This window comes from Caretta caretta, chromosome 8 (genome assembly GCF_965140235.1).
Source record: "Caretta caretta isolate rCarCar2 chromosome 8, rCarCar1.hap1, whole genome shotgun sequence".
NCBI lineage: Eukaryota > Metazoa > Chordata > Testudines > Cheloniidae > Caretta > Caretta caretta.
In genome coordinates, this window is record NC_134213.1 from 74,884,105 (window position 1) to 74,910,265 (window position 26,161).

The window sequence follows — 26,161 nt, forward strand, 5'->3', positions numbered from 1 at the left end:
ACACTACTCTGCGATTACTGCAATGGAGCCTGCCAAAGTTAACAGGCTAGCAGCATATAGGCTTTGGGGGCTTTGGGGTGCTAACAGCGACTGTGCTATTTTACTCTGAGATATCAGCTAATATCCCCACTGCCTGCGGGAAACAGTGACTATGTTCGGTTCCATTGCCCTATACTCATGGTTTCATCCAACCAAGCAATTCCTCCTCACTTCCTTCATGCCTGGAGCACCATACGCACAATGGCTAATGCAGTGCTGTGAGTGGTGCTGTGTACAAACAAACACTTTGAAGCAGACATGTCAAAAAGCATGTCTTGTTTAAAACTTTGGAGAGCAAAGGAAGGGAGTCCTGAACCTCAACTTTCACTTTCCATTGTGACTATACTGACAATGGTACCTCGGTGTGTTCTATCTGCAGCTGCTGCAAATGCAGCATTCCCCCTCCACACTTATGAACACCTGAGCCAGATGAGGAGGAGAAAGAAAAGGACTCGGGATGACATGTTCAGTGAGATCCTGCAAACCCAGTGCTGTGCCAGACCGTGAGCAGAGGGCCTGGAGGCATAGGTGCCGACTCCGTGGGTGCTCCAGGGAAAAATTGGTGGGTGCCCTGCACCCACCGACAGCCAACCTCCCATACTCACCCCCCTCCCCTCCACCCCAGCCTTGTCCCCTGAGCGCGCCACGTCCCCGCTTCTCCGCCTACCTCCCAGCGCTTGCCAATGCAAAACAGCTGTTTCATGGCATAAGAAGCTCCAGGAGGGAGGGGAAAGGAGCAGGAATGCGGCACGCTCAGGGGAGGAGGCGGGGCTGGGGTGGGGATTTGGGGAAGGTGTTGGAAGAGGGGCAGGGAGGGGGTGGGGCTGGGATTTGGGGAAGGCGTTGCAATGGGGCGGGGCAGGGGCGGAGTCTGGGGCAGAGGTGGGTCAAGCACTCACCGGTGCCAGCAGAAGTCAGCGTCTATGCCTGGAGGATGAATATTTCGGGCTACATTGAGAAGGGAAGAGCAGACTGGGAAAGGCCCAGGAGTCCCAGCAGGAAAAGGAGAGGAAGATGTACCAGGACATAATGAGAGTCCTACAGCAGCAAACAAAGATGTGGCAGACTCTTGTGGACCTACAGATTCAACAATCGCAGGCTCGCCTCCCTTTGCAGTCCATGGAGAACTCCCATTACAGCATCTTCCTACACCTTCACCCCACTCAACGTTCTATGTGGTGTCAGGGGCCACGTCCCTATCCTCCATGCTGGGGGACATTAAGGACAGCCACAGCTTTGCATATGCTGATCTGTGAGAACCACAATTGATACATGTGTAGATAAAATGGACACGAATGTTCTTTCCCGTTGTTAAGTTCTGTACTATTAATTTATTAAGTTTTGCATGTATTTGCTTTTACACTGCACAGATTTTTTTCCCCACTGCTTTTGTTACTGAATAAAATTTTATTATTTGGAAAATAATTCAGTTGCAGAATGCTTAGTGATACAGAAAGCATCTAGTTACATGTTACTGTACAGCATGACACCACTCATAGGACTGGTGACAAACACAGTGTAATAATCATAAGTGTACAGCAAGCACCACAAAATTAATAGGGCCATTGACAGTGTTATATTCACAAATGTACGCCAAGCAGCATGCAGTTCCTAGCAGGCCCCAAAACAGGAGGGCCAGGTAAAGCACAGTACACCACAATGCGTTACTGTGCCTCACTATGAAAGTGCTCTCTGAAGGCCTCCCTCAGCTGTATAGCTCCATATTGAGATCTTCTAATAGACCTTTGTCTGGCTGTTCAAACTCAGCAGACCGACAATCCACTCCATCCAGCAGCAACTTTTCTCCCTTTGCATCACAGACGTTACGCAGGGCACAGCAGGCAGCTATAACCATTGGGATATTTTTCTCACAGAGATCCAGTCTTGTGAATAAACAATGCCATCATTCCCTCAGTCTAACAAAAACACCTTCAGTTGTCCTTCTGCACTTGCTGAGCCGGTAGTTGAATCTTTTTGTGGTGCTGCTGTTGATGTGGCTGGAGTATATATTCATGAACCAGGGGATCAAGGGGTAGGCTGGGTCCCTCAGGATCACTACTGGCATTTCAACATCACTAATCGTAATCTGCCATTCAGGAAATAATGTCCCTGCTTGTAGTTTTCTGAACAGCTCTGTATTCTTAAAGATGCGAGTGTCATGCATCAGGCTACGATTTGGCCATGGAGGTCATGGAATCCACGACTTCCGTGGACCTCTGTGACTTCAGCCTGCAGCTGCTGGGAGCTGCAGGGTACCTCCACCTCCCCTGGTGGCCAGGAGCTGCAGGGTACCTCCGCCACCACCGGCAGCTCCCCCGATGCTGCGGACAGCGGAGGGGGAATCCCCCAGCAGCTCTCCAGCCACCACAGGAGGGGGTCCCTCCCAGCCAGAGGGCAGGGGCCGCAGCTCCCACCCACAGCAGGGCAAGGTGCTGAACCCTCCCTCCCTGTTTTGTCATGGACATTTTTACTAAAACTCAGGGACATGTCATGGTGTCCGAGAATTTTTGTTAATTGCCCGTGACCTGTCCATAACTTTTACTAAAGATGTCCATGACAAAATTGTAGCCTTAGTCATGCACTTTCTCTGGCCAGCCAACACTGATGTCAGTGAAGCATCCCTGGTGATCAGTAGAGAGATGCATGCTGTCTATTGCTCCACCACAGTTTGGGACTCCTATTGCTATAAATCTATCCACTATGTCCTGTACATTGCATCATCACAGTCCTGCAAAGCAGGACACAATTAGTGGCCCTGCACGCTAGTATGACAATGCTCCTTCCCCCCCGTCCCACCCCACAAAGGATTTTTCAACTCCAAAATGATTTCCCACTGACTGGTAAGGAATCCGCTGTTAAGACAGGAAGGGTGTTGACTCCACTGCAGGGTGTTCAGATGATCCAAAATGTGTTACTATCTGCTTCAGACTAGTATCTGGGTAAGGTAATATCTTTTATTGGACCAACTTCTGTTGGTGACAGAGACAAGCTTGTCTGCCCTGGGGTTGTGGTGCAGGGGGAGACATATAACTTGGGTAGTTCATAGTTTAAATCCAAATCTCTAAATTGCAAACTGCTTTGTTACAATTTTTTCTTTTAAAGTACTTAATAGCTTTCCCCTTAAAGTGCTATTAAGCAACACCTACATCAAATGTACCTTTGTTTACATGGAAATAAGGCTTTTATCTGATCATTAGGAAGCCAAATGTAAAATGTAAACTTACTTGTGGACCCACAATTTACATACTACACAAGTCAAGCATTGCTCTCTAATGCAAACATACTGTGAGTAAACAGAGACCAATCAAGAGCTCTCTAAACTCAAGCTAAATAAAAAGATAAACATTAGCTTTATTTGAAATTTAATAACATCTCATGAAAGACAGAACTTAATATTATATTGTATTGAAACAAATTGTCAGCTGCAGTTCATTTGGAGATGGCTGGGATTGCAGCACCTGTCATCCAACCTGAAGTCATTTGAAAATATCAAAATACCCCTTTCCTGCTGGTAACCCGAACTGCTTAATATAAAATCAGAATGTGTGTGCGTTTTTTCATACTTACATATGGTGGTCTTGGGTGTTATCGATGGTTTTGTGCATACAGCCCAGAGAGAACATGTGGCTAACACAGCTCTGGGATTCAGCAGATCCTGGGCTCTACTCATGGGTCTGCCACCAGTTTGGTGTGTTACTTTGGGAAAAATGCTAAACCTGTCCGTGTGTCATCTCCTCCATCTTTTAAGCAGAGGAAATAATCCCTCCCACTCTATCTCATAAGGCTGTACAGGGGAAAAATGTGGGTGAATTCTTGTTTCTTTATGATGGATAAAGATCTGGATGGGTTTGCTTTTTCTTAGGGTTTTTTTTTGGGGGGGGGGTCATTAAATGTCTAGGCACTGTCTAGTCTAGAAAACTCTATAGTCTTATCTACACTAGGAAACGGATTTCAGAGTAGCAGCCGTGTTAGTCTGTCTTCGCAAAAAGAAAAGGAGTACTTGTGGCACCTTAGAGACTAACCAATTTATTTGAGCATGGGCTTTCGTGAGCTACAGCTCACTTCATCGGATGCATCCGATGAAGTGAGCTGTAGCTCACGAAAGCTCATGCTCAAATTGGTTAGTCTCTAAGGTGCCACAAGTCCTCCTTTTCTTTTTACACTAGGAAAATGATCCATTCCTCACCATGGGTATAGCCGAGCTAGTATTGAACACAGTATAACTAAGCATAGTAGAGGATGAAGTGTATTCATTACTATTTCAGAAGCTATCAAATAAATTAGTTGTTAATTTTAATGCTCATGTTTCACTCTCTTGGTATTTTGGGTATCATGACATTGGTAGTTCTTCAGTCCAGGAAAAACAGGGTGGACAAGGATTTTCAGAAGCATTCAGCATTTAATAGAAGTAGAGTTAGGCCACTAGTTAGTGTGTTTTGAAAATTCCATTCCTAATTTCTAATATAAAAATCAAATAGAAGGCCAGGCAAATAAATAATTAATCTTTCAGGCCTTATTTATGCATCATAAAAGAGAAATAAGCACACAAACCTATATGATTTTCTTTGCAAGTCACTTTTAAAAAGCAGCTTTTTACACTGGGCCAAATCCTATTCCCACTGAACTCGCCAGCAAAACACATTAATTTCTCTGGGAATAGGATTTGGGCCTTTGTGAATGACTGGATAGCAAACAATAGCAGCTGCTGATACCAGCCTGGCAGCTAAATTTTCCTCATTGTAGAAATGTCTTTGGGGAGTGGTGGTGGTGTTTTATTTCCCTAATTGTTATGTTTTGGATTAAAAGTTAAGAGCCCAGACCCAAAATTAGATATATAATAGCTTAGTTTATTGAGTTTATTTAAAGCTACATTCAGACAACACTGAGAAATTGGAGACAGAGAATTCCAGGTCAGACTGATTCCAGAGAAACTCAACTCCTACACATTTTGAAGTTGCATATTACATTAAAAGCATTATATCATAACAACCCCCTGCTGTGCAAGATGCTGTTTCCAGATGTAATATGATCAATAGCCAGGGCTTAAATTCAGCCAGAGTTGTCCAGAGCAGAGCTTCAGTAAATATTTTTAAACCTATGGGGCTGAAGCCCTGAGCCCCGAATGGGGGACGGGGGGAACATAGGGGGTTCCAGGAAATACATGAGAATTTAAGTCCTGTCAATAGCCTTATACAAATTGACCTTTTCATGGTTTTCACACCAAACTCATATTCCCTTACAGGTGTGTCTGGTTTTGTGTGTGTGTGTGTGTTGTAAGGGTTTTTTTAAAGGGAACACTGTGGTATTATATGTGCCTTTAAGTTCTATAGAAACAATCCAAGCACAACTTGTAGGTTTTGTAAGCCTGTCCTCTTATAAAAATCTTGTAAATACTTGGGTTTTTTATTAATTGCATTTTGTAGAAAAAAGTTGTAATTGTGATGAGTGGACTGTCCTCCTAGGTTTCTACACCTTTGGGAATATTTGCCATTTGTGCAGATGGGAAAATAGCAAGGAGACTCTTTTTTTAAAAAGAAATAGAGCTCTATTGATTTAACATTCTATTTCTACGGCAAGTAATACAACAGTGACTATATTGTGGCTTAGTTATGGTTGTAACAGAGCTTGCAAGAACCACGTAAGTTTCTTCAATTATAAATATAAGTTTAACTCCCACACCCTCCTGCGCACCAGAGCTTTATCTCTAGTGAAACTGAAAGATGCTGTACTTTCATTTTCTTACATTATCCCTGTCTTTTCTAGACAACTTTTAGGGCTAACATCAATTAGAATGATTTATATTCATTACTTTAATATGGTCACAAGTAAATTTAACAAATGGAAATCCTTCAGTGGGTTAGCTCAAGTTTGGGGGAAAAATGTCTTCCAAGGCATTTAAGCATTCAGACAAAAGATTTGCTTTCAGTTCTTTCAGTGAAGAAAGCGGTCTTCCTCATTCTAAAGCAGATAAACGCCCTTCGCTTGCATAATATTCAAGAATTTTAGAGAGCATTTGGATTACAAAGGCTAGCCGTATAGCTATTTTTAGCCATCTGTTGAGATGCTGTTCTCTAGATTTTCTTTGTTCAAAACTGTGTAATGAGTTTTCAAATGAATTAATAGAGTTCAGTAATGACATTCAGGAGGGAAACAAGGCTGCATATATTTGTTAAAGTATAGAGAGCATGAGGCATTAGAGCAACAAAATGTTGATTTGTCTAGGTTAGAGTTTAACAATAACTATTTTAACTTTTTGCTCTTGAAAGCATCTCTTTGGCATAAGAAAACATTTGATTCACTACTGTGTTTTTCCTTTGTAGAGGTCAGAATATCCTGGATCCAGCTATGGAATATGTGAAGGTACTGTATCACTTCATAACATCAAAATCCTTTCCCAAATATTTTATAGTGTACGTAATCAGCGATAGCCAATTATTAATCTATTTTCCGTTTCTGATCGAATGCAATTGAATAGTACTGCAATCAAATTTTTCAGATTAGGGGAAAAAAGAATTAATTATATTGTGTGAAGCAAACACTTAGAAAATAGAGTACTTGGCCACCAAGGACTGTTTCTTTTTTGGGAGAATATATTCTGATATTCAAAGACCTCTGTTACATCATGAATATTCTCTATTTAGTAACGGCTTTAATTTTTTTTTTTTTTTTTAATGTTTGAATTAAATTGGTTAAATGATCCCACATTTCTCACTGTGAGGTAGGGCCTTTGGGGAAGTAGAAGAAAGAAATAGGTCATATCTCAAAAAGATTACCCTCCGCCCCTGGCCAATCTGAAATTGAGGCCTTATAGATTTGGCACTTTCCTCTTTACAAATACAGCTACAAATTCATCTCTGGTCTAAAAAGCCAGAGCCAGGTCTGGATTTGGTCCACACTAGTTAAGGCAAGGCTGCTAGGTTAAACACTAACACTAATTATACTCAGTGCTGATTAGGCCTCTACTGAAGTATTGTGTCCACTTCTGGGTGACACATTTCAGGAAAGATGTGGACAAATTGGAGAAAGTCCAGAGAAGAGCAACAAAAATGATTAAAGGTCTAGAAAACATGACCTGTGAGGGAAGATTGAAAAAACTGGGTTTGTTTAATTTGGAGAAGAGAGGATGAGAGGAGACATGATAACAGTTTTCAAGTACATAAAAGGTTGTTAACAAGGAGGAGGGAGAAAAACGTTCTCATTAATCTCTGAGGATAGAACAAGAAGCAATGGGCTTAAATTGAAACAAGGGCAATTTTAGGTTGGACATTAGGAAAAACTTCCTGTTAAACACTGGAATAAATTGCCTAGGGAGGCTGTGGAATCTCTGTCATTGGAGATTTTTAAGAGCAGGTTAGGCAAACACCTGTCTGGAATGGTCGAGATAATACTTAGTCCTGCCTTGAGTGCAGGCAGGGCCGGCTCTAGGCACCAGCAAACCAAGCACTTGCTTTGGGCTGCACATTTCCAGGGGCAGCATCCGTGGGTGCTCTGGGACTGGAGCACCCACGGGGAAAAATTGGTGGGTGCTTTGCACCCACCAGCACCTCCCTGCACCCCCGTGCCCCAGCTCGCCTCTGCCTCCGCTCTGCCTCTGCCTGCTCCCCTGAGTGCGACGCTGCTCCGCTTCTCCCCCCTCCCTCCCAGGCTCGCCAGCTGTTTCGCGCTGCAAGCCTGGGAGGGTGGGATAGGAGGGGAAATGTGGCGTGCCCAGGGGAGGAGGCGGGGTTGGAATGGGGCGGGGGAAGAGGTAGAGTTGGGACTGGGCTGGGGGGGCACGGGAAAAAAGGGGGGGTGGCCAAAATTTTTTTTGCTTGGGGCGGCAAAAAACCTAGAGCCGGCCCGGAGTGCAGGATACTGGACTAGAAGACCTGTTAAGGTTCCTTCCAGTCGTATGATTCTATGATTTGAACTAATCGGCCAATATTTTTGTGTATACCTTTACAAGTATTGTCCCTACAGTCTGAGAGTCTGACTCCTGGTGTTTGCAGTATGTCTAAAGTGATTTGAGACAAGACAGCATAGTATGTTTTATCTGACCCTCAGGCAACAATGAAGTTCTGGAGTCACTTAGATCATTTACATTCTGGAGCATACATTAATACTCATTCTAAACTCAATCCTGGGCAAGCAATATAGGAACATCCAAGGAAACACGAGGGGGGATTCTTCTTGATGTGAATGCTTCCTGAAAGTGCTGGCATCCTCAATTTCCACTGAATTGGCATCTTACACCACTGATCCCTTAGGCTCAGCTCCTCAAAGGTATTTAGACACCTGGCTCCCAGAGCCCTGTAGTCACTGCTGATTTGCTCAGGGTCATACCTGGCAGCATCATGGGGAATCATCATATAGCAGGCGTTGTTTCTAGTGGGTCATGAATGGATTGGTTCTTGGACCTGCACTATTTAACATTCTTATTAATGGCATGGAAGAAGACTAAATCATCACTGATACATTTTCAGATGACACCAAAAATTGGGGGAGGGGTAAATAATGGAGTGATTTGAATCATGTGGTAAGCCGGGTACAAGTAATTTGCATTTTAATACGTATGTATTAAAGTTACACATCTAGGAATAAAGAATGTAGGCCATTCTTACACAATGGGGACTCTATCCTAGGCAACAGTGCCTCTGAAAAAGACTTGGGGATCATGGTGGATAATTAGCTGAACATGAGTTCACAGTGCAACTCTGTGGCCAAAAAGGCTAATGTGATCCTGGGATGCATAAATGGGAATCTCAAGTAGGAGCAGAAAGGTTATATTGGCTCTGTGTTTGGCACTGGTATAACCACTGCTGGAATACTATGTCCAGTCCTGGTATCTACAATTCAAGAAGGATGTGGCTAAATTGGGTAAGGTTCCTAATGCCTAACAGTGATAGACTCAAGGAGCTGACTCTATTTAGCTTACCTAAGAGAAGGTTAAGGGGCGACTTGATTACAGTCTGTAAGTACCTATATAAGGAACAAATATTTGATAATGGGCTCCAGTCTAGCAGAGAAGATCCAATGACTAGACTTTGAAATTAGACAAATTCAGACCGGAAAAGAGGCTTAAGTTTTCAGATAGTAGTTAATCTTTGGAACAATTTACCAAAGATTGTGATGGATTCTCCATCACTGGAAATTTTAAAATCAAGATTGGATTTTTTAAAAACAGGTGGTATAGTTCAGGAATTATTTTGCGGGAGTTCTATGGCCTGTGTTATATGTGGGTGAAACTATGCAATCACAGTGGTTTCCTCTGGCCTTAGAGTCTATGAATATGGCAGGGAGGAAGACAAGGTTCTGTGTTGGTCATTCACGAGTGTGCTTGGTAGCAGGAAGTGATGCTGTGAAAAGATAATAGACTAAGTGCTAATTCTGATGCTTGTAACCTTTCCAACAGGAGTAGGTCCCATACTTTTGTCAGTAGTTGAGATGTTTGTTAATCATTAAGATTTTGGAGCTGGGGAGGGTAGCATGGCAGAACAAGTTTGTAAGACAGGAGGAGGGCATTGTAACCCCATCTCTTCCACTTCCCTCTCCTGCTCCCTCATTTTAATTAATTGTCAAGTAGTTTAGGCCTAGAATTTGACCTGCCTTAGAATAAAAATTCCCTGATGGGAAAAATCCTGTGGATTCTAAATAGCTAGTTAAAACATACATATAGGAATAAGAAATCATTGCAATTTGTGTAGGACCTACACAAAACAATATCTTGTAATTTGTGCAATTGTAGATGATAAAAATTATTTCTAGAATTGTGTTGACCTCACTCTTGATCTTGCTGCACAAAGAAGGGAACATCTCAATAGCTACTAGTCATAAATTTTCTTTAAAAATGTTTTTTAACAGTTTAAAAACTATATTAAAAGATCTTTTTGGTTTTTGCTTCTTTAATTTTGTGTGTCTTCTCAATTTCTTTCGTTGTGCTTATTTATAACCTGCTGAACCTCACCTTGTGAGGATTAATATATTAATGTTTGTAAAGCTCTCCCAGCTCCTTGGATAAAAGATGCTATAGGTGGAAAGTAGTATTTGTAAACTGAAGAACAGTAAAGTCCCTGTAAAGTCCCAAAGTTCAGTGCAGAGGTTCCTGTAGCATCCAGCTGTGCTCCTACCCATAACTGCAGTTTGCACTTAACAAGTGTATTTGACAAGAGGCACAAAGTCTTAGTTTGCTTTGCTTGAGCTCAGGGAGTTGAAGCACACTCAAGATTTTCCATTAGTTACCTCACCTCTTCTTATTTGATAATCTTTGACACAAGCCTGTTATAGAAGGAAGTGGCACTGATAAGAGATAAGCAACAAAATTAACCCTTAGAAGTAAATAAAATGAGGAAGGGAAAAACTCAATAAAAAAAACACCAAGAGCATTTTACTTTGTTGATATGTGATATCAGAATAGATAGGATTCTGGTGGTTCTAGCTGTGAGCAAGAGAACTTTCCTAAGACCAAACTGTCTGATGCATGCAAGAAAACATAGCTCTGTAGCCCTGTGGCAGGGTGTCGTGAGCTGCTTCAAACTGGGCTCTATTAAAGCCAGCACCTGGTCACCTAGAACAATCAGGGCACTGAGTGGGTTGAAGGTAGGAGGGAGCACTTACACCTGGTGGTAGCCTGATGAATTAATGAGGTAATTAGCTCACCAGCTGGAGAACCCAGGAGGGAAGACAGGCAGTATAAAAAGCAAAACTAGGGTGCTGAAAGGGAGGGGGCTCCTCATAACTGCTGCTATATGGTTGTATTGTGCCTGGAGCTTACGAAAGAGACAAACAATAAATGCACATGGTGAAGATACCTTGGTGGACATGTGTGCTGCTCAATTCACCAAGAGGGCTTACCTGCCAGGGTTTTCCAGGAGAGGATAGGGGAGCCTGTTCACAAGCCCTTACACCTTCCTACTGCAAAGTGTTAAATTAGATGGCTGAAAATAAATTTAAATATAAGTACCCAAACATAAAGTATGGTACTAACTATGACCATTCATTGATGCTACACTTTCTTACACTCCATTGTTTATCAGGTTGTTTGGACTGTAAACTCTTTGGGGGAAAGAGCTTTCATGTGATTCTAATCTCATCTACCCTGGCATAAAACCAGTGTATAAAAAAGCAAACATTATTCTGGGATGTATTAGCAGGAGTGTTGTAAGCAAGACACGAGAAGTAATTCTTCTGCTCTGCTCCAAGCTGATTAGGCCTCAGCTGGAGTATTGTGTCCAGTTCTGGGCGCCACATTTCAGGAAAGATGTGGACAAACTGGAGAAAGTCCAGAGAAGAGCAACAAAAATGATTAAAGGTCTAGAAAACATGACCTCTGAGGGAAGATTGAAAAAATTGGGTTTGTTTAGTCTGGAGAAGAGAAGACTGAGAGGGGACATGCTAGCAGTTTTCAAGTACATAAAAGGTTGTTACAAGGAGGAGAGAGAAAAATTGTTCTTCTTAACCTCTGAGGAGAGGACAAGAAGCAATGGGCTTAAAGTGCAGCAAGGGAGGTTTAGGTTGGACATTACAAAAAACTTCCTAACTGTCAGAGTGGTTAAACACTGGAAATAAATTGCCTAGGGAGGTTCTGGAATCTCCATAATTGGGAATTTTTAAGAGCAGGTTGGACAAACACCTGTCATGGATAGTCTAGATAATACTTAGTCCTGCCTTGAGTGCAGGGGCCTGGACTAGATGACCTCTCAAGGTCCCTTCCAGGTCTATGATTCTATGATTCGATGATGATGGGCAGACTGGACTTGTATGGAGTTTCCTGCATGCCGCCTCCTTCTTTCAGGGTGTGCTGGGAACCCTCCAGCTCCCCCTCCTTCCTGGCAGTGTCCTCTATTTGTGAACTGGGGAGCTGGGCTCTGTCGGCCTGTAGTATGCACATATGCTTGTTTGAAGGTCACTTATGCTTGTTGCCATGGAGTACTTGGTTCAAAAAGTGCTCCTGCTTGGAAATGACAAACATTCCCAGATGAGCTGCAATTCAGTTTTAAATAGAACGGAGGGGATTCATTGTGGAGTAAGGAAAAAAATAACACAGTTACTGGCTGGATTCAAGAAAATTACAATATGCCAAGTGTCTGCACAATAAACAAAGTATAGCGGTGTTAGACGCACACCAAGAGCTGCAGCCAGATGTCACCATAAAAGATGGAGATGTTTATAATCTGTTATTTAACACACCCTTGTAGGTTTGCTGTATCATTTTACTTTTTCATCTGTACTTTGTCTCTCCTTGCCAAAAACTGTTGCCTGGAGCTGAAGTAAATAATTAGTTGCATTTGGAGATAAATTGAGGGACCTGTTTAGAAAATGCTCTACCAAGAGTGACAGCAAAAGGATTCGTTTTCCTTCCTATTAATGCTGCTCAATGACACCAGATATTTTAGACTGCTTATTTGTAACATTAATCCTTTGAACATGTTCTTTGTCACAGAAGACTCTATAGGCATGTTATAGAGTTTCTCATACTTGAATCTAAATTAAAGTTCACAAATGGCAGTTTATTGCATCTTGAATAATGATGCATTATGTCATCCAGTTGATAAAAAGAGAGCTAATTATGCATAAACCAGTTCTAAGGGAAAAAAATGTACTGATGTGTTGGAGCCTGAGTACTGAAAAGTTGCAACATGACTTCAACCCTTCCTTTGTGCTCACAGTACTGCTGAAACCATGGCCACAGTTAAATGGCTCTTTGAGAATACCCTTTCATTCCAGAAGTGAAAACAGGCCAGTCTACTTTGAGTTAGGCTGCTAACAAAGTCATGAAAGAGTTTTATAAAAACAATAGAACGTTGTACATTCTGTGAGATTTTTACAAGTTTGATGAACCAAATAACGGAGGCATTGACTGCCTATGCAGGGGTTGTGGTTGTTTTTTGTTGGGTTTTGTGTGTGTGTGCCTGAGTCTGCACATCCACAGAACAAACTCCATCGCCCTGTGGGGAGTGGGGGGAAGGATCAAAAGGTGCCAGCTGCGAATGTGTAACAGGACTGTATTTGAGCTTTTGCAATCAAATTTGTATGAACTAAGTATAGCCACCCACCACTCCCCTATCCACTACTAAGATCTTTGAGGTTTTGTAATAAAGTGTTGATTTTCTCTTATTATAGCTAGGAGAGGGTGGGAAGATGGAAGAATGGATTAATTGCATTCCTTACATGGAAATCTTGCGTAGTGTTTCCATGCAGTGTGCTGATAGTGACAGAAATAAGAATTTAATGCATCACTGATGAGTTGTGGGCTTACTCTGGAAATGTGTGTTAAAACTTCAATGGAAAGGAAAACAAAATCTGTGACTGTCTGCTGAGTATGATTAAGAAGAAAGTTTATATTTAGCGATCAATGTGGAGAAACCATTTCACCGCTGCCATAAGGAAGCTACAAAATTAGCCTCTCACAGTTTGTATGGTAACTTCCAACTTATCTGTGTGTGTATATATGTGTATCTTACTATATGTTCCATTCTATGCATCCGATGAAGTGAGCTGTAGCTCACGAAAGCTCATGCTCCAGTAAATTGGTTAGTCTCTAAGGTGCCACAAGTCCCCCTGTTCTAACTGCAGTACTGTCATCCTTCATTCGTGACACTCCATTGAGAATGAGTTGTGCCTGCTTCCCCCAGCCCCATATCACCTAACTGTCTTTTCTTCTATAGGCTTTATTCCATCTTACTTGTGAGATTTGCCCAGGGAGTAACAGTGTTATAGCGAGAATAGCAGCATTATGAGGGCTTAACCCTAATGTGTCTAAAAACAAAACTTTGCCTGGCATCAGAGCCTCTCTGTCAACCTACTTTTTCTGTAGCTTTGCAGTGCTGTCCAGTATTTTATAGAGTGATCTCCCCTACAGGAAGCATTGCAGCTCATGTGGGGACATTTACTGGGTGGTAAATCAAAATATTGTAGAGACCATACCTTTTATTACTATTCCCAAATTAAATGGAACTAACTTTTGCAGCTGTCTGGCTCTTATATGAACATTGGCAGTAATCATGATTTCTTACCGATTTTCTTGCCATTGTTTGTCACTCACATGCCAAAAGACCATTTAGAAAGAGTTTCCATGAGAATAGCAAGAAGAAAATATTTTTTTCAACCCATTGGCATCACAAATGTTAATGGATTGGGAAAGAATCCTTTGACTGAGGCAATGAAGAATGACTTGTTGGTCATTCTTTTGTGGTAAACAACAGTTTTGCAAACCAATTTCCATTGCTGTGTACCCCTGGAATTGGCTAAAAGTGCTACTTTTTGGGGAGAAGTAGTATTCCAGGAGCTGAGAGATAAAACATAAATCTCTGCTGTAAATGCCATCAGTTAAAGTCTGTATTTCTATGAAACATACCACCTGTTTCTATGTCTCAGGGACTGTCCAGATTTTCATGACAATACTCTTAATCCTCCCGTGTATTTCATTGGAAGAAATTGGAGTGTCCTTTATTTTTCTTCAAAATATCCATATTTATGGCTTCCAAATGCGGAGAGTCATATGCTGCTATTAATAATGTCATTGAATCAAAATGGCATTGCCAGTGAGGCACAAGTGTGGGTAACAGTAGAGTGGCCATCTGCTTTTCAAAGACATTAAAAATACAGGACAACGCTTACTTTTAAGGAATGACACCACACAAGATTTTATTTGTGGTTCAGAATCATGCACCTTATAAAATCATAAATTTGTACTGACGATCGTTGTCTTTTGCATGATTATTTTTGAAATGCAAGACAAAACGTGTTTCTTATTGACATGATACAAGCCATGAGACATTGAGCACCAGGGCCTGATCCAATGCCCATTACATTTAATGGAAGGACTCCTACTGACTTTAATGGGATTTGCATCAGGCTCCAGGCCAGGAGCATTTCTTTAAAAATAATAAAATAAAATAATAAAGGGGCGGGGGAGGGAGAAGGGGGTAATGATAACAATATGCACATTGTGGTCTTTGTTCTCTTTTGTCATTCATGGGTCTCCTGTTTCCATGAGTCCTGTCACTACATGTTGTATAAAGTGGGGATGAATAGGCAATGCAGTGTGTAATACTTAGCACCTGTACAACATTTTTGAATTTCAAAGGCTCATACAAACATTAACTAATTGATTTATTAATTAACACAATGGGAAATTGATTGATTACGTATTCATTGGTGGAGTCTCCTGGAAGTGGAATTGTTGCTAAAATGTGTTCTGATTTGATTTTATTTCTCTCTCTGTGACATGAAATATTGAAACCACCTGCAGTAGAGCTGGATTTCGATAGCTATCCATACAGGCACAGAAGTCTTATCCCTTCTGTATTGCACCTTTCTTGGCTGCTGGGATTGTTTCCTTTGAGCGAGAGCAAAATGTCTCTAATTCTCCCGTTTCATCCTGCATTTTATGGGCAGTATTGTCCCCCAAGACACTGTGATAATCTTTTACAGAAGCCTCACCCTGTCCTGAAATCAGCCCATTCCAGAAAAACTCCCAACTGAATCATCTAGATCTACTCATGCTGATAAAATGAGCTTCTGTTTAATGTTGTCCTCTGGAGACTTGCACAATGAGATGCATGTTATGACTTGTGAGCAGTGAGTTTGCCAGATTTCTAACCCTGTCCATGAGCGTTATCCATTAAGAATCAGAGCTGGGATGGAGACTCCGATAGAATTTGTCAACACCAAGCAGCAACAGGATTCCTTTCAGATCCAAAATTTTTCAGTTTTGTTTCTTTGTCCCTGTTACAATAGTGGCACCAGCAGGAGATAGGAGGGCAAATAATAAGGGTAGCAGCATGAGGATATGCCTCCATTAGTAGAAATCTGAAATCTTCCTACATATCTGATTAAACATACATTACAAAGCTTCTATGATAACTATGAACAAACTGTCAAACTGGAAGAAACCCACTGGCATGGAGGCTATTTCATAACGTCACTTCGGGAAGCTTTTTAGAAAGAGTTTTTTTACATTTAACTTTTCAACAGAACTTCACCTGCAAATGTGGCTTTAACACAACCCTTTTGTTGATCACCAAAACAATTCAGACAGAAGAGATTATCAGTAATTTAGACTATTGTTGAGTCAGTTCATTATCTATTTGTCTCCAGATTAAAAAAAAAAAAGTATTTTGAAAATGTGATACTTGAGGAGTGCCTGATGGTATGCATTGCCCTCTAGTGTAGGTCAGTAGAATGATACTGAATAGAGTTTTTCACTTTAAAAACATAAAGATAATTGAGAAAGAATGGTCACTTAGATGGCTTATAGCAAGAGTCATTCATTCCCAGCATGGCTGTCAGAAGACTTAAAGCTTTTATCTCTACTGTGGAATGAGAGTGCTTTTCTGAGGCAAAGTGGAAAATGACAACTACGTTGTTAAACATTTTTGGATCCATATATGTCTTGTGTTTCTTAGGATGAACATTCCCTATTTTAAAATTTTTAAATATTTGTTTCTACTGTTCCCCCCAAAAGCTCTATCAGCCCAGTGTATTTGGTCTAATAGTTACAACTAGGATTTTCAAAGGAGCCTAAGGGGGTTAGATGCCCAAATCCCATTAAAATGTAATGAGAACTAGGTAGCTAACTCCCCCAGGCACCTTTGAAAATTGTACCCTATATGTTTAAATTCATGGAAATCTTTTTAATTTCTCAATGGAATAATATTGTCCATGATTGTTGCTGGAATTTTACCCATGCAGATATAGGTTTATGGGGTATCCTCACAGCTTTTGACAACGTGGTCGACATCAGGTCAGTCTACGATGAAAAGTTGGAAAATAGTAATTCACATACAGTCCTTTTTGTTACAGTGACATAAATCCAAGCTGTTTTTTCCCCAGTGAATATGCAAAAAGTATGCCTACCACTATGTAAAACTATATAATACAATTTCCTATTGCATGTCTAATTCATGCTTGGCCAGTATACAATTTCCTACACTAGTCTTTTTGATTTTTCCATGCCTAGATGTTCCTGATTGTTTTTCTCACTAAGATCTGATTTTGAATACATGGTAGGTATTAGAATTCTCTCTCTTTTGAGTGATAACCATCTCATCGGTTCTAGTTCACCCAAAAGTGGATGGCAGTGGTTATTAATAGAAAGTTACCCCCCACCTTTCATTGGGTGATCCGTCTGTAGTGCTGACTCTTGCTCTCTTTCTCTCCACTTTTGTTACTGATGCAGGTAGGATTGGTGACTCTGGTGTATGGAGCAATGCCTATTCTTACATACTGCTGTAGTTTTGCTGACTTGGGTATGCATAAAATGATGTTTCTGTGACTATCACTTACTTTCCAGGATTGCATGTTAAAGAATAATCTTATCTCTGTAGTTTCATTATACATCACTGACTCTATTAATAACCACATTCTGATTTAATTTATTTTTAATCATTAACTCTAAGTTCTGGTTGATCCTGAAACATCAAAGCTTATACATTCACTACAGTTGCGATAGCTGAGCTTTGAGCTGAAAATCTATAAAAGTATATTGTGCCAATTTCTATGGTACCTTGGCGCCAGTAGGCATACTTAGAGCTCAGGTGGTGCTTTCATCTGCTAACTAATTAATCCTCACCGTACTCCTCTGTGGTGGATAACTATTATCAACCCATTTTTACAGATGGAGAAAGTGAGTCAGATCTAGTAGTAGAAACCAGGAACTTCTGAATCTTAAACACATGCTCAGTCCACCAAATCCCTCTTCCTCCGCAGCTTTATCTGTAGTAAAGGCATCAAACATCTCTCTCTGTTGTATAGTAAAAGCCACACATCTCTTGTTGGTCATTCTTTTGTGGTAAACAACAGTTTTGCAAACCAATTTCCATTGCTGTGTATCCCTGGAATTGGCTAAAAGTGCTACTTTTTGGGGAGAAGTAGTATTCCAGGAGCTGAGAGATAAAACATAAATCTCTGCTGTAAATGCCATCAGTTAAAGTCTGTATTTCTATGAAACATACCACCTGTTTCTATGTCTCAGGGACTGTCCAGATTTTCATGACAATACTCTTAATCCTCCCGTGTATTTCATTGGAAGAAATTGGAGTGTCCTTTATTTTTCTTCAAAATATCCATATTTATGGCTTCCAAATGCGGAGAGTCATATGCTGCTATTAATAATGTCATTGAATCAAAATGGCATTGCCAGTGAGGCACAAGTGTGGGTAACAGTAGAGTGGCCATCTGCTTTTCAAAGACATTAAAAATACAGGACAATGCTTACTTTTAAGGAATGACACCACACAAGATTTTATTTGTGGTTCAGAATCATGCACCTTATAAAATCATAAATTTGTACTGACGATCGTTGTCTTTTGCATGATTATTTTTGAAATGCAAGACAAAACGTGTTTCTTATTGACATGATACAAGCCATGAGACATTGAGCACCAGGGCCTGATCCAATGCCCATTACATTTAATGGAAGGACTCCTACTGACTTTAATGGGATTTGCATCAGGCTCCAGGCCAGGAGCATTTCTTTAAAAATAATAAAATAAAATAATAAAGGGGCGGGGGAGGGAGAAGGGGGTAATGATAACAATATGCACATTGTGGTCTTTGTTCTCTTTTGTCATTCATGGGTCTCCTGTTTCCATGAGTCCTGTCACTACATGTTGTATAAAGTGGGGATGAATAGGCAATGCAGTGTGTAATACTTAGCACCTATACAACATTTTTGAATTTCAAAGGCTCATACAAACATTAACTAATGGATTTATTAATTAACACAATGGGAAATTGATTGATTACGTATTCATTGGTGGAGTCTCCTGGAAGTGGAATTATTGCTAAAATGTGTTCTGATTTGATTTTATTTCTCTCTCTGTGACATGAAATAGTGAAACCACCTGCAGTAGAGCTGGATTTCGATAGCTATCCATACAGGCACAGAAGTCTTATCCCTTCTGTATTGCACCTTTCTTGGCTGCTGGGATTGTTTCCTTTGAGCGAGAGCAAAATGTCTCTAATTCTCCCGTTTCATCCTGCATTTTATGGGCAGTATTGTCCCAGAGGACTGCAGGTGGTCATGGTGAGTAATGGATGGAACTGTGGTCACTGAGGTAGCTAGGTCCTGATCTATTGGTATATATTTTGAAGATCAGGACAAATGAATTGCACTAGCAAGAAAAGTGGACTGGGAGCTGAAGAAGGGATCAAAGCAACAGTATTATGCACCTGCGGCAGCCAGTCCCATTGAGGAGTTGGATTCCTGGCATTGCTGTCTCCTTCAGCCCCAGATACAGGTACAGTAATCCAGTGTGGAGGTGGCAGGCACATGGATCAGTGTGGCCAGAACTTTCTTTGGGAGCAAGTTCCCTAGCAAGCTGGAGTTGGAAGATGACATTTTTAATCACTGATGGTACCTAGTCTTCTAGGCTAAGCGCTGAGTTGAACAGAATGCTGAGGCTTGGCACGACTGTGACCAGTAGGGGCAGACAGCTTTGAAGAAAGGAAGGAGAGTATCCTGGTTTGTTTTTCAAAACATTTTCCCCATTCAGTGAGCGTTGCTTTGATCTTACCCAGGATGGTAAAAGGTGGTAGCTGAATCCATGTGCGTGGCTCACACCATCCAAGGGATCCTGACGTGGTGTTGGAAATGATTTTGTCTCTGATACTGTCGTCAACACTCATTCAAGGAGAGCAGTTCAACAATGGTTCAGTTGTCTAGTGTAGAAAAGGCAAGAGCCTGTGTTTGACTCTTTCATAGCTGGAAGGAAACCAGATTACAGCTGTACTTTTCTGCAACAGACTTTGCAGAAGGTTTTAATATACTGTGAGCCACAAGGGGGAGTTAGAGTGTAATTTGTTGCCAGGCAGATTATGGTAATAATTTCAGGCTGTATAACTATTCAAGGTGTGGTCCTCTGAGGCTGAAGTTCCTTTCCCCTATCTTTTGTAGCATGATGCTATAGTTTTCTCTATATGTGCATCTGATTTGAATAAAACTGTTCCTTTTAAATGATGTGTCTCACTCACTTCATTGAGGGGGAAGCTGCTTCAAACCCTCCTGATATGTTGTAGTTAGTTCCCTTCTCTTCCCTCCTTCTTTGAGTTGCAAGTGGGTCTGGGTTGGAAGAGTAGCTGGGGGAATGTTAGGTGGAACAAAGTGCTCTTTTGGGTGGGGTGATGTCACCTCCCATCTGCTCTAGGGTAGGCACATGCTGCAGTGTGAGGGCTCCAGCTGCTTTGTTCGCTGAATTCTTTTGGATTCATTTACTTGGATACCCATGATGTTACAATGTCACTTCAGCAAATGCCTTACCCTGGTCATCCAGGACCAACTGTTGCCAGGTTTTTTTCTGAAAATCCCAATATCTTGAATAAAAATTGTTGAAAGATAATATCTACTCAGAGCACTAATATGATCCTGTAGCCTCTGTTCAACTACACCAAGTTTTGTGTGTGGGTAAATAGAAGAGAGCCAATCATCCCCAAACACATGCACTCATGGGTCAAGATTTTTTAAAATGGAGTCTAAAACTAACTCCCAGGCTATTTTTCTTATGCCCCCTAAATATAGATTTAATTTTCAAAAGTGCTGAGCATCCAACAACCCTTTGTGATCAGAGGGAGCTGATGGGTACTCAGCGTTTTAGAAAATCTGATCATTTATTTAGATGTCTCATATGAATTAAACTGTTAACTTTAGGCTTCCACTGTTGAAAATACTGCCCACCCTGCCAGAGTAGAACTGATTCTGGTTTGCTGAGCTGATCACAATCCCACTACGATCGTTAAAACATGAAACATTTTTGTGGTGTTGCCATGCTGTGGGAAATCAATCCGTTTTAGAGGCAGGGCCCCTTCAGCATAGTGTCAGGCAAGACAGGCGTTAGATTGGTGACAGCCTACACAGTGTCAGCAACAGAGGGGAGGAGAAAAGGCCAGGTACAAAGGCTGACAGAGAACGTGAACCAACTGTGATGGCAATGAAAGAAAAACTGTCTGAAGGGTAAGTTAAAAATTAAGTTAAAGAAGAGTGAATCAAGAGATGAGGGAGGTGTTACAAGTCATCTACATCTGTATATATGCGAATAGTTAGGAAGACAGCAGATGGTGCTGAGAAACATGCAGCATCATTCTTGGGTGTTGTAGGACCAATAAAACTTGCTGGTGTTGTGCAATGCAAATGGTTTCCTCTGTGCAGCTTTTTACATCAGCTCTTAACAGGAGGAAGGGAAGAAGAGGAGGTGGCTGAAGGGGGTAAGAAAGAGGTTGCTGCAGCTTAGCCTCTTGCAGGGTGTGTGTGGGAGTGTGTTTTGGCGTGAAAATGGCCTGTTGTAGTTATAAATTTGGGCCAGATTTTCAAAGGTATATAGGTTCCTAAAGATACAGATAGGTGTTAGTGGGAGTCAGGTGCCTAACCTGGTTAGGCACTTTTGAAAATCCCACTAAGCACCTATCTGCATCGTTAGGCACATAAATACATTCAAAAATCAAAAATCTGGCCCAAAGTGTATTGAAAACCAGATAGATGGCAGGCTGCCATCTCTGCCACTGTTGTGACAGCTATAGAAAGTTTCTTACATTGCCTCATAGAACCATCAAACCGAGAAAAAGGAAATTACACTGACCTCTCCCACACCACTCCCCTGCAGTGCAAACAAGTGAGATTACACCTGTTGCTGTGTCTACTGAATTATGATTAGAAGCCACACAACAGCCTGCAAAAGCAAAGGTAACAGGGTGGAGAGTGTATGGGAAAGAAAAGGTCAATCCCAGTAAGGATTGCCCTATACACAGACGGCTGAGTGATGGGATTTTGGCACCAGGATTTTGTATATTTAATTTAGGTCCACATGCAGTTGAATTAGGAAGGGGCTAGTTTTAGGTAGCGGTTTCAGGAGTGCCTTCACCCCCTTCCATTTTGGACATCATCCCACCCTTCCCTTCCAATGACCTGCGCTTTGTAAACTATGTGCATTATTCTGTTGTGAATAACTAGGGAGGTGGTGCCACTGTGTGGAGGCATCTCCCTCAGCAGATTAACAGAGGGGATGGGACCGGACTAAGTACAAGGAAGAATGGGGAGTGGGCGCTCTGCTGATGGCAACGATGGCCACTACAAATGGGCTGCATTGTGTATTTCTCACATGTTAATAAAGAGGGCCCTGTTAAGGGAAAGGGAAATTCTGGTAATTAAGTTAAGAGCGTTGCCATCCTAGGGTTTAGATCAGGTGCGGGCAAACTTTTTGGCGTGAGGGCCACATCGGGTTTCTGAAATTGTATGGAAGGCTGGTTAGGGGAGGCCGACCCCCCCCACCGTTTCTCACCCCCTGACAGCCCCCCCAGGACTCCTGCCCCATCCAATCCCCCCTGTTCCCTGTCCCCTGATGGCCACCCCGGGACCCCTGCCCCATCTACCCCTCCCTGTCCCCTGACCATCCCTGGGCCCCCTGCCCCGATTAACCCCCACCGCCCCATCCAACCCATTCTCTCTTTCCTTGGAGAGGTTCAGAGAAGAGCCACAAAGAGGATTAAAGGATTAGAAAACATGCTTTATAGTGATAGACTAACGGAGCTCAATCCATTTAGCTTAACAAAGAAAAGGTTATGGGGCGACTTGTTTACAGTTGATAGATATCTACATGAGGAACAAGTATTTAATTGGTCCTTCGATCTAGCAGAAAAAGGTACAACACAATCCAGCAGCAAGAAGCTGAAGATAGAAACTGAAGTTTTCAAACTGGAAATAAGGTGTAAATTTCTAACTGTCATAGTAATTAACCATTGGAGCAATTTACCAAGCGTTGTGATGGATTCTCCATCACTGACCATTTTATAATCAAGATTGGAAGTTTTTCTAAAAGATCTGCTCTAGGAATTATGTGGGGGAAGTTCTATGGCCTGTATTATACAGGAGAGCAGAATAGATGATCACAGTGGTCCCTTCTGGCCTTAGAATCTATGGCCTGGTGTGTCATGTTACTGAGACACAGGACTGGAACCTGGCCTGATTTGTGGCCTCTTTGTATTGCACTGCTGGCACAAAGCAGCCATAAAGCTGGTGTAGCTGGTTATGGGAGAATCACCAGAGTGCGAGGGAATCCTGTTAGCGAAGAAAAAGTATAGCAGCTCCTATGAACTGCCAAATACCAGTAAGCTGTTCATAGTCAGCCTTTGGGCTGCTCTAATTTACATAGGGAAACCAGCTTGGTGCATAGATGACCTAGGAAAATAAAGGATCCAAAAAAGTGGTCTAAAGCCATTTTTTCACCATCCCATCCTGCATACATCTTGACAGCAACCCACGCTCTGGGTCACTGAGTGCAAGAAAATAAATTTCCTGTGTCATATACCTTCAAAACGTCAACTGCAGATTTAAATCATCCCCCCACTCAGATCTGGGACTTTTTCAGCCCCTTTACATTGTTCTGGCCAAACATGCCAAATCCGCGGAAAAAATGCAGAAATTGGGCTTGTTTTTGGCTTAATTGGCTTCTGAATTCCTTGTTGGCTAGTTTTTGGCTTGTAGCTTGTTGCTTGTTGCTTCTTTTTTTTGATCGGCTCCTGGCAAGCAGGGAAAAAGGGGGTGGGGGGAGAGAGAGTCAGGGATGCACAGCGGGGTGCTTATTTAGTCAGGGTGCTTATTTACCACTTGAAAATTGGCAACTGTGGTTCTGGCCTTTTTATGTAGCATAAAGGGCCTGGGCATAAGGGACAAGGGTCTTTTCACCATCCAGGAACTGAAGTACTGCAAGAAGAGATGATCCTGCATTTCAGCATAATAAATGGCTCATTGAAATAATGTATAACAACCTTATGAAAACAGACAACTATTTGAAGTAAGGACTGTGAGGAAATGTGTTATGAATGGAATCTGAAAGCAAAATTAACCATGTGATTTTAAAAAATCCAATCTGAAGCATCTAAACCAGAGGTGGGCAAACTACGGCCCGTGGGCCACATCCAGCCCACTGGACCCTCCTGCCCGGCCCCTGAGCGCCTGGCCCTGGAGGCTAGCCCCTGGCCCCTCTCCTGCTGTTCCCCTCCCCCAGTGCTCTGTGCTGCGAGGTGGCGTGGCTGGCTCCAGCCAGGCGGCACGGCTGCCTGTCCTGGTGCTCTGGGTGATGCAGCTGTAGTGCTGCCAGCCACCGGTGCTCCAGGCAGCGCGGTAAGGGGACGGGGAGCTGGGGTGTGTGTGTGTGTGGATAGAGAGCAAGAGAGTTCAGGGTGGTGGTCGGGGATGTGGATAGGGGTCGGGGCGGTCAGAGAGCGGGGATCAAGGGGGTTGAATGGGGGCAGGGGTCCCGGGGGGGCAGTCAGGAAGGAGAGGGGGGCAGTCAGGGGCAGGGGTTCTAGGGGCAGTCAGGGAGAAGGGGTGGTTGGATGTGGCACGGGTTCCAGGGGGGCAGCCGTTAGTCTATCACTATACAGCATGTTTTCTAATCCTTTAATCCTCCTTGTGGCTCTTCTCTGAACCTCTCCAATTATCAACCATCCTTCTTGAACTGTGGGCACCAGAACTAGAGACCGTGTTCTAGCGGTGATCGCACCAGTGCCAAATAAAGAGGTGAAATAACCTCTCTGCTCCTACTCGAGATTCCCCTGTTTGTGCATCCCAGGATCACATTAACTCTTTTGGTTCCAGCATCACACTGGGAGCTCATGTTCAGCTGATTATGCACCATGACCACCAAATCTTTTTAGAGGCTCTGCTTCCCAGGATAGAGTCCCCCATCTCGAAGGGGGACTCTTTTAACTCTTTGTGGAGGGGGTGCCCATGTGCATGCTCTCTCTCTCACAGGCACAAACAGAGCAATGCAAGACTGGCATTAAGCCTTGATAAATACAAATATCCCATTTTTACATGCTTGTTGGATAGGATTAATTCAGTATAACGATGCAGTATTCATTACCGAAAGAAAGATGTCTTTATTTCCTGACAGTTACACTGCTGTTTTTGTAAAGGATGCCAGCAGTTGTCATATTAAATTGGACAGTATTATTTTTCTTGAGGGCCAGGATCATTATTACTGGCACTCATGCACTGTGAGTAGTCACTTCTGAACAGATTCTTTACTTTACTGTCACAGAATGAGTTGCCAGTTATTTGTTATTTGTGCCATGCTGTTCAGCTCAGATTGTGGATGCAATACTTTAGCTTTGTTATATTTGCTGCTTGATAACAAGCCTTTCCAAAGAGAAACATGCACCTCCACATCAAAACATACTGGGCCAAATCACATCCAGTTATACCTGTGAATACCCATTCAAGTCAGGAGGTTGGGCCCATTTGGGGATCTATTGGAGGCACAGGGCCAACCCCTCTATTTTTATAGAGGAGAAGGAAAGAGAGACAACCAGGTCTTGTTCAGAAGATTTGGAAGGAAACCACATAAGGGAAATCTCACAGACTTTTCCTGTCCTTGTTCCCATCTCTGGTTGTGATTTTTGGTTTGTCTTTGAAAACCCGAAAGAGATTGAAGTTGATCTGGGTCAAATTTGGAATCTACGGCCAAATTCTACCCTGACTTAGAGCTTGTTAAACCCCATGATGTATATCAGGGCAGAACTTGGCCATTTCTGCTCTTCATTAAGGGCCCGATTCTGCCACCTCCTCTCATGTTGAGCAGTGTCTCACTCCAGAGAGCTCCATGGAAATCAGTGAATGGCAAAATATCACTGATGGTGAGCAGAGCTGGCACAATCGTTCTCTAAGCCTTAAGGCCTTGTCTACATGAGGAAATTTTTCAAAGTTGCATAAGCTAAACCGGAAAAAGACACTTGTATTCCAGAATAAGTATCCACACGGTGAGTTATACCAGTAAAACTACAGCTGTATGATTATATCGCAATAATTATCCCAGTAAATTTCCCCATGTAGACAAGGCCTAAGTGAAGTTTACAAAACTATTAGTTTGTCATTTAAGACATGAATGTACCTGTAAAATGGCTGTGGGCATTTTACATGGGGACTACATATACATAGTGCAGGGTCAGTAATCATCCTTGTTTATAGCTGGATGTCTGGACTACACTCTAGTCACTGGGCCTAGATACTGTAGTAACAACTTACAAAATACCAACATCAGACGCTCTCTTCCCCTCTCTGCTGTCCTAAGCCTTTACTCCCTCTTCATAAGGAATCAGCATTATTAAACTTCTCTTGCTTTTAGCAACTAAGGGTATGTCTACACTACAA

The 26,161-nt window shown here is 42.2% G+C and overlaps 1 protein-coding gene across 4 annotated transcripts in view; it reads left to right on the plus strand.

Annotated features, from left to right (window-relative positions):
- The window catches only part of BCAR3 (BCAR3 adaptor protein, NSP family member), a 93,373-nt gene that overhangs the window by 28,667 nt on the left and 38,545 nt on the right, over positions 1 to 26,161 (plus strand). For 3 of the 4 annotated variants that reach the window (XM_048862194.2, XM_048862195.2, XM_075131618.1), the window contains exon 3: positions 6,360 to 6,399. The exons of the other annotated variant lie outside the window; for it this stretch is intronic. In XM_048862194.2, the coding sequence (XP_048718151.2) occupies positions 6,360 to 6,399 (40 nt within the window). The remainder of the gene's footprint in view (positions 1 to 6,359; positions 6,400 to 26,161) is intronic. 4 annotated transcript variants of the gene reach the window in all.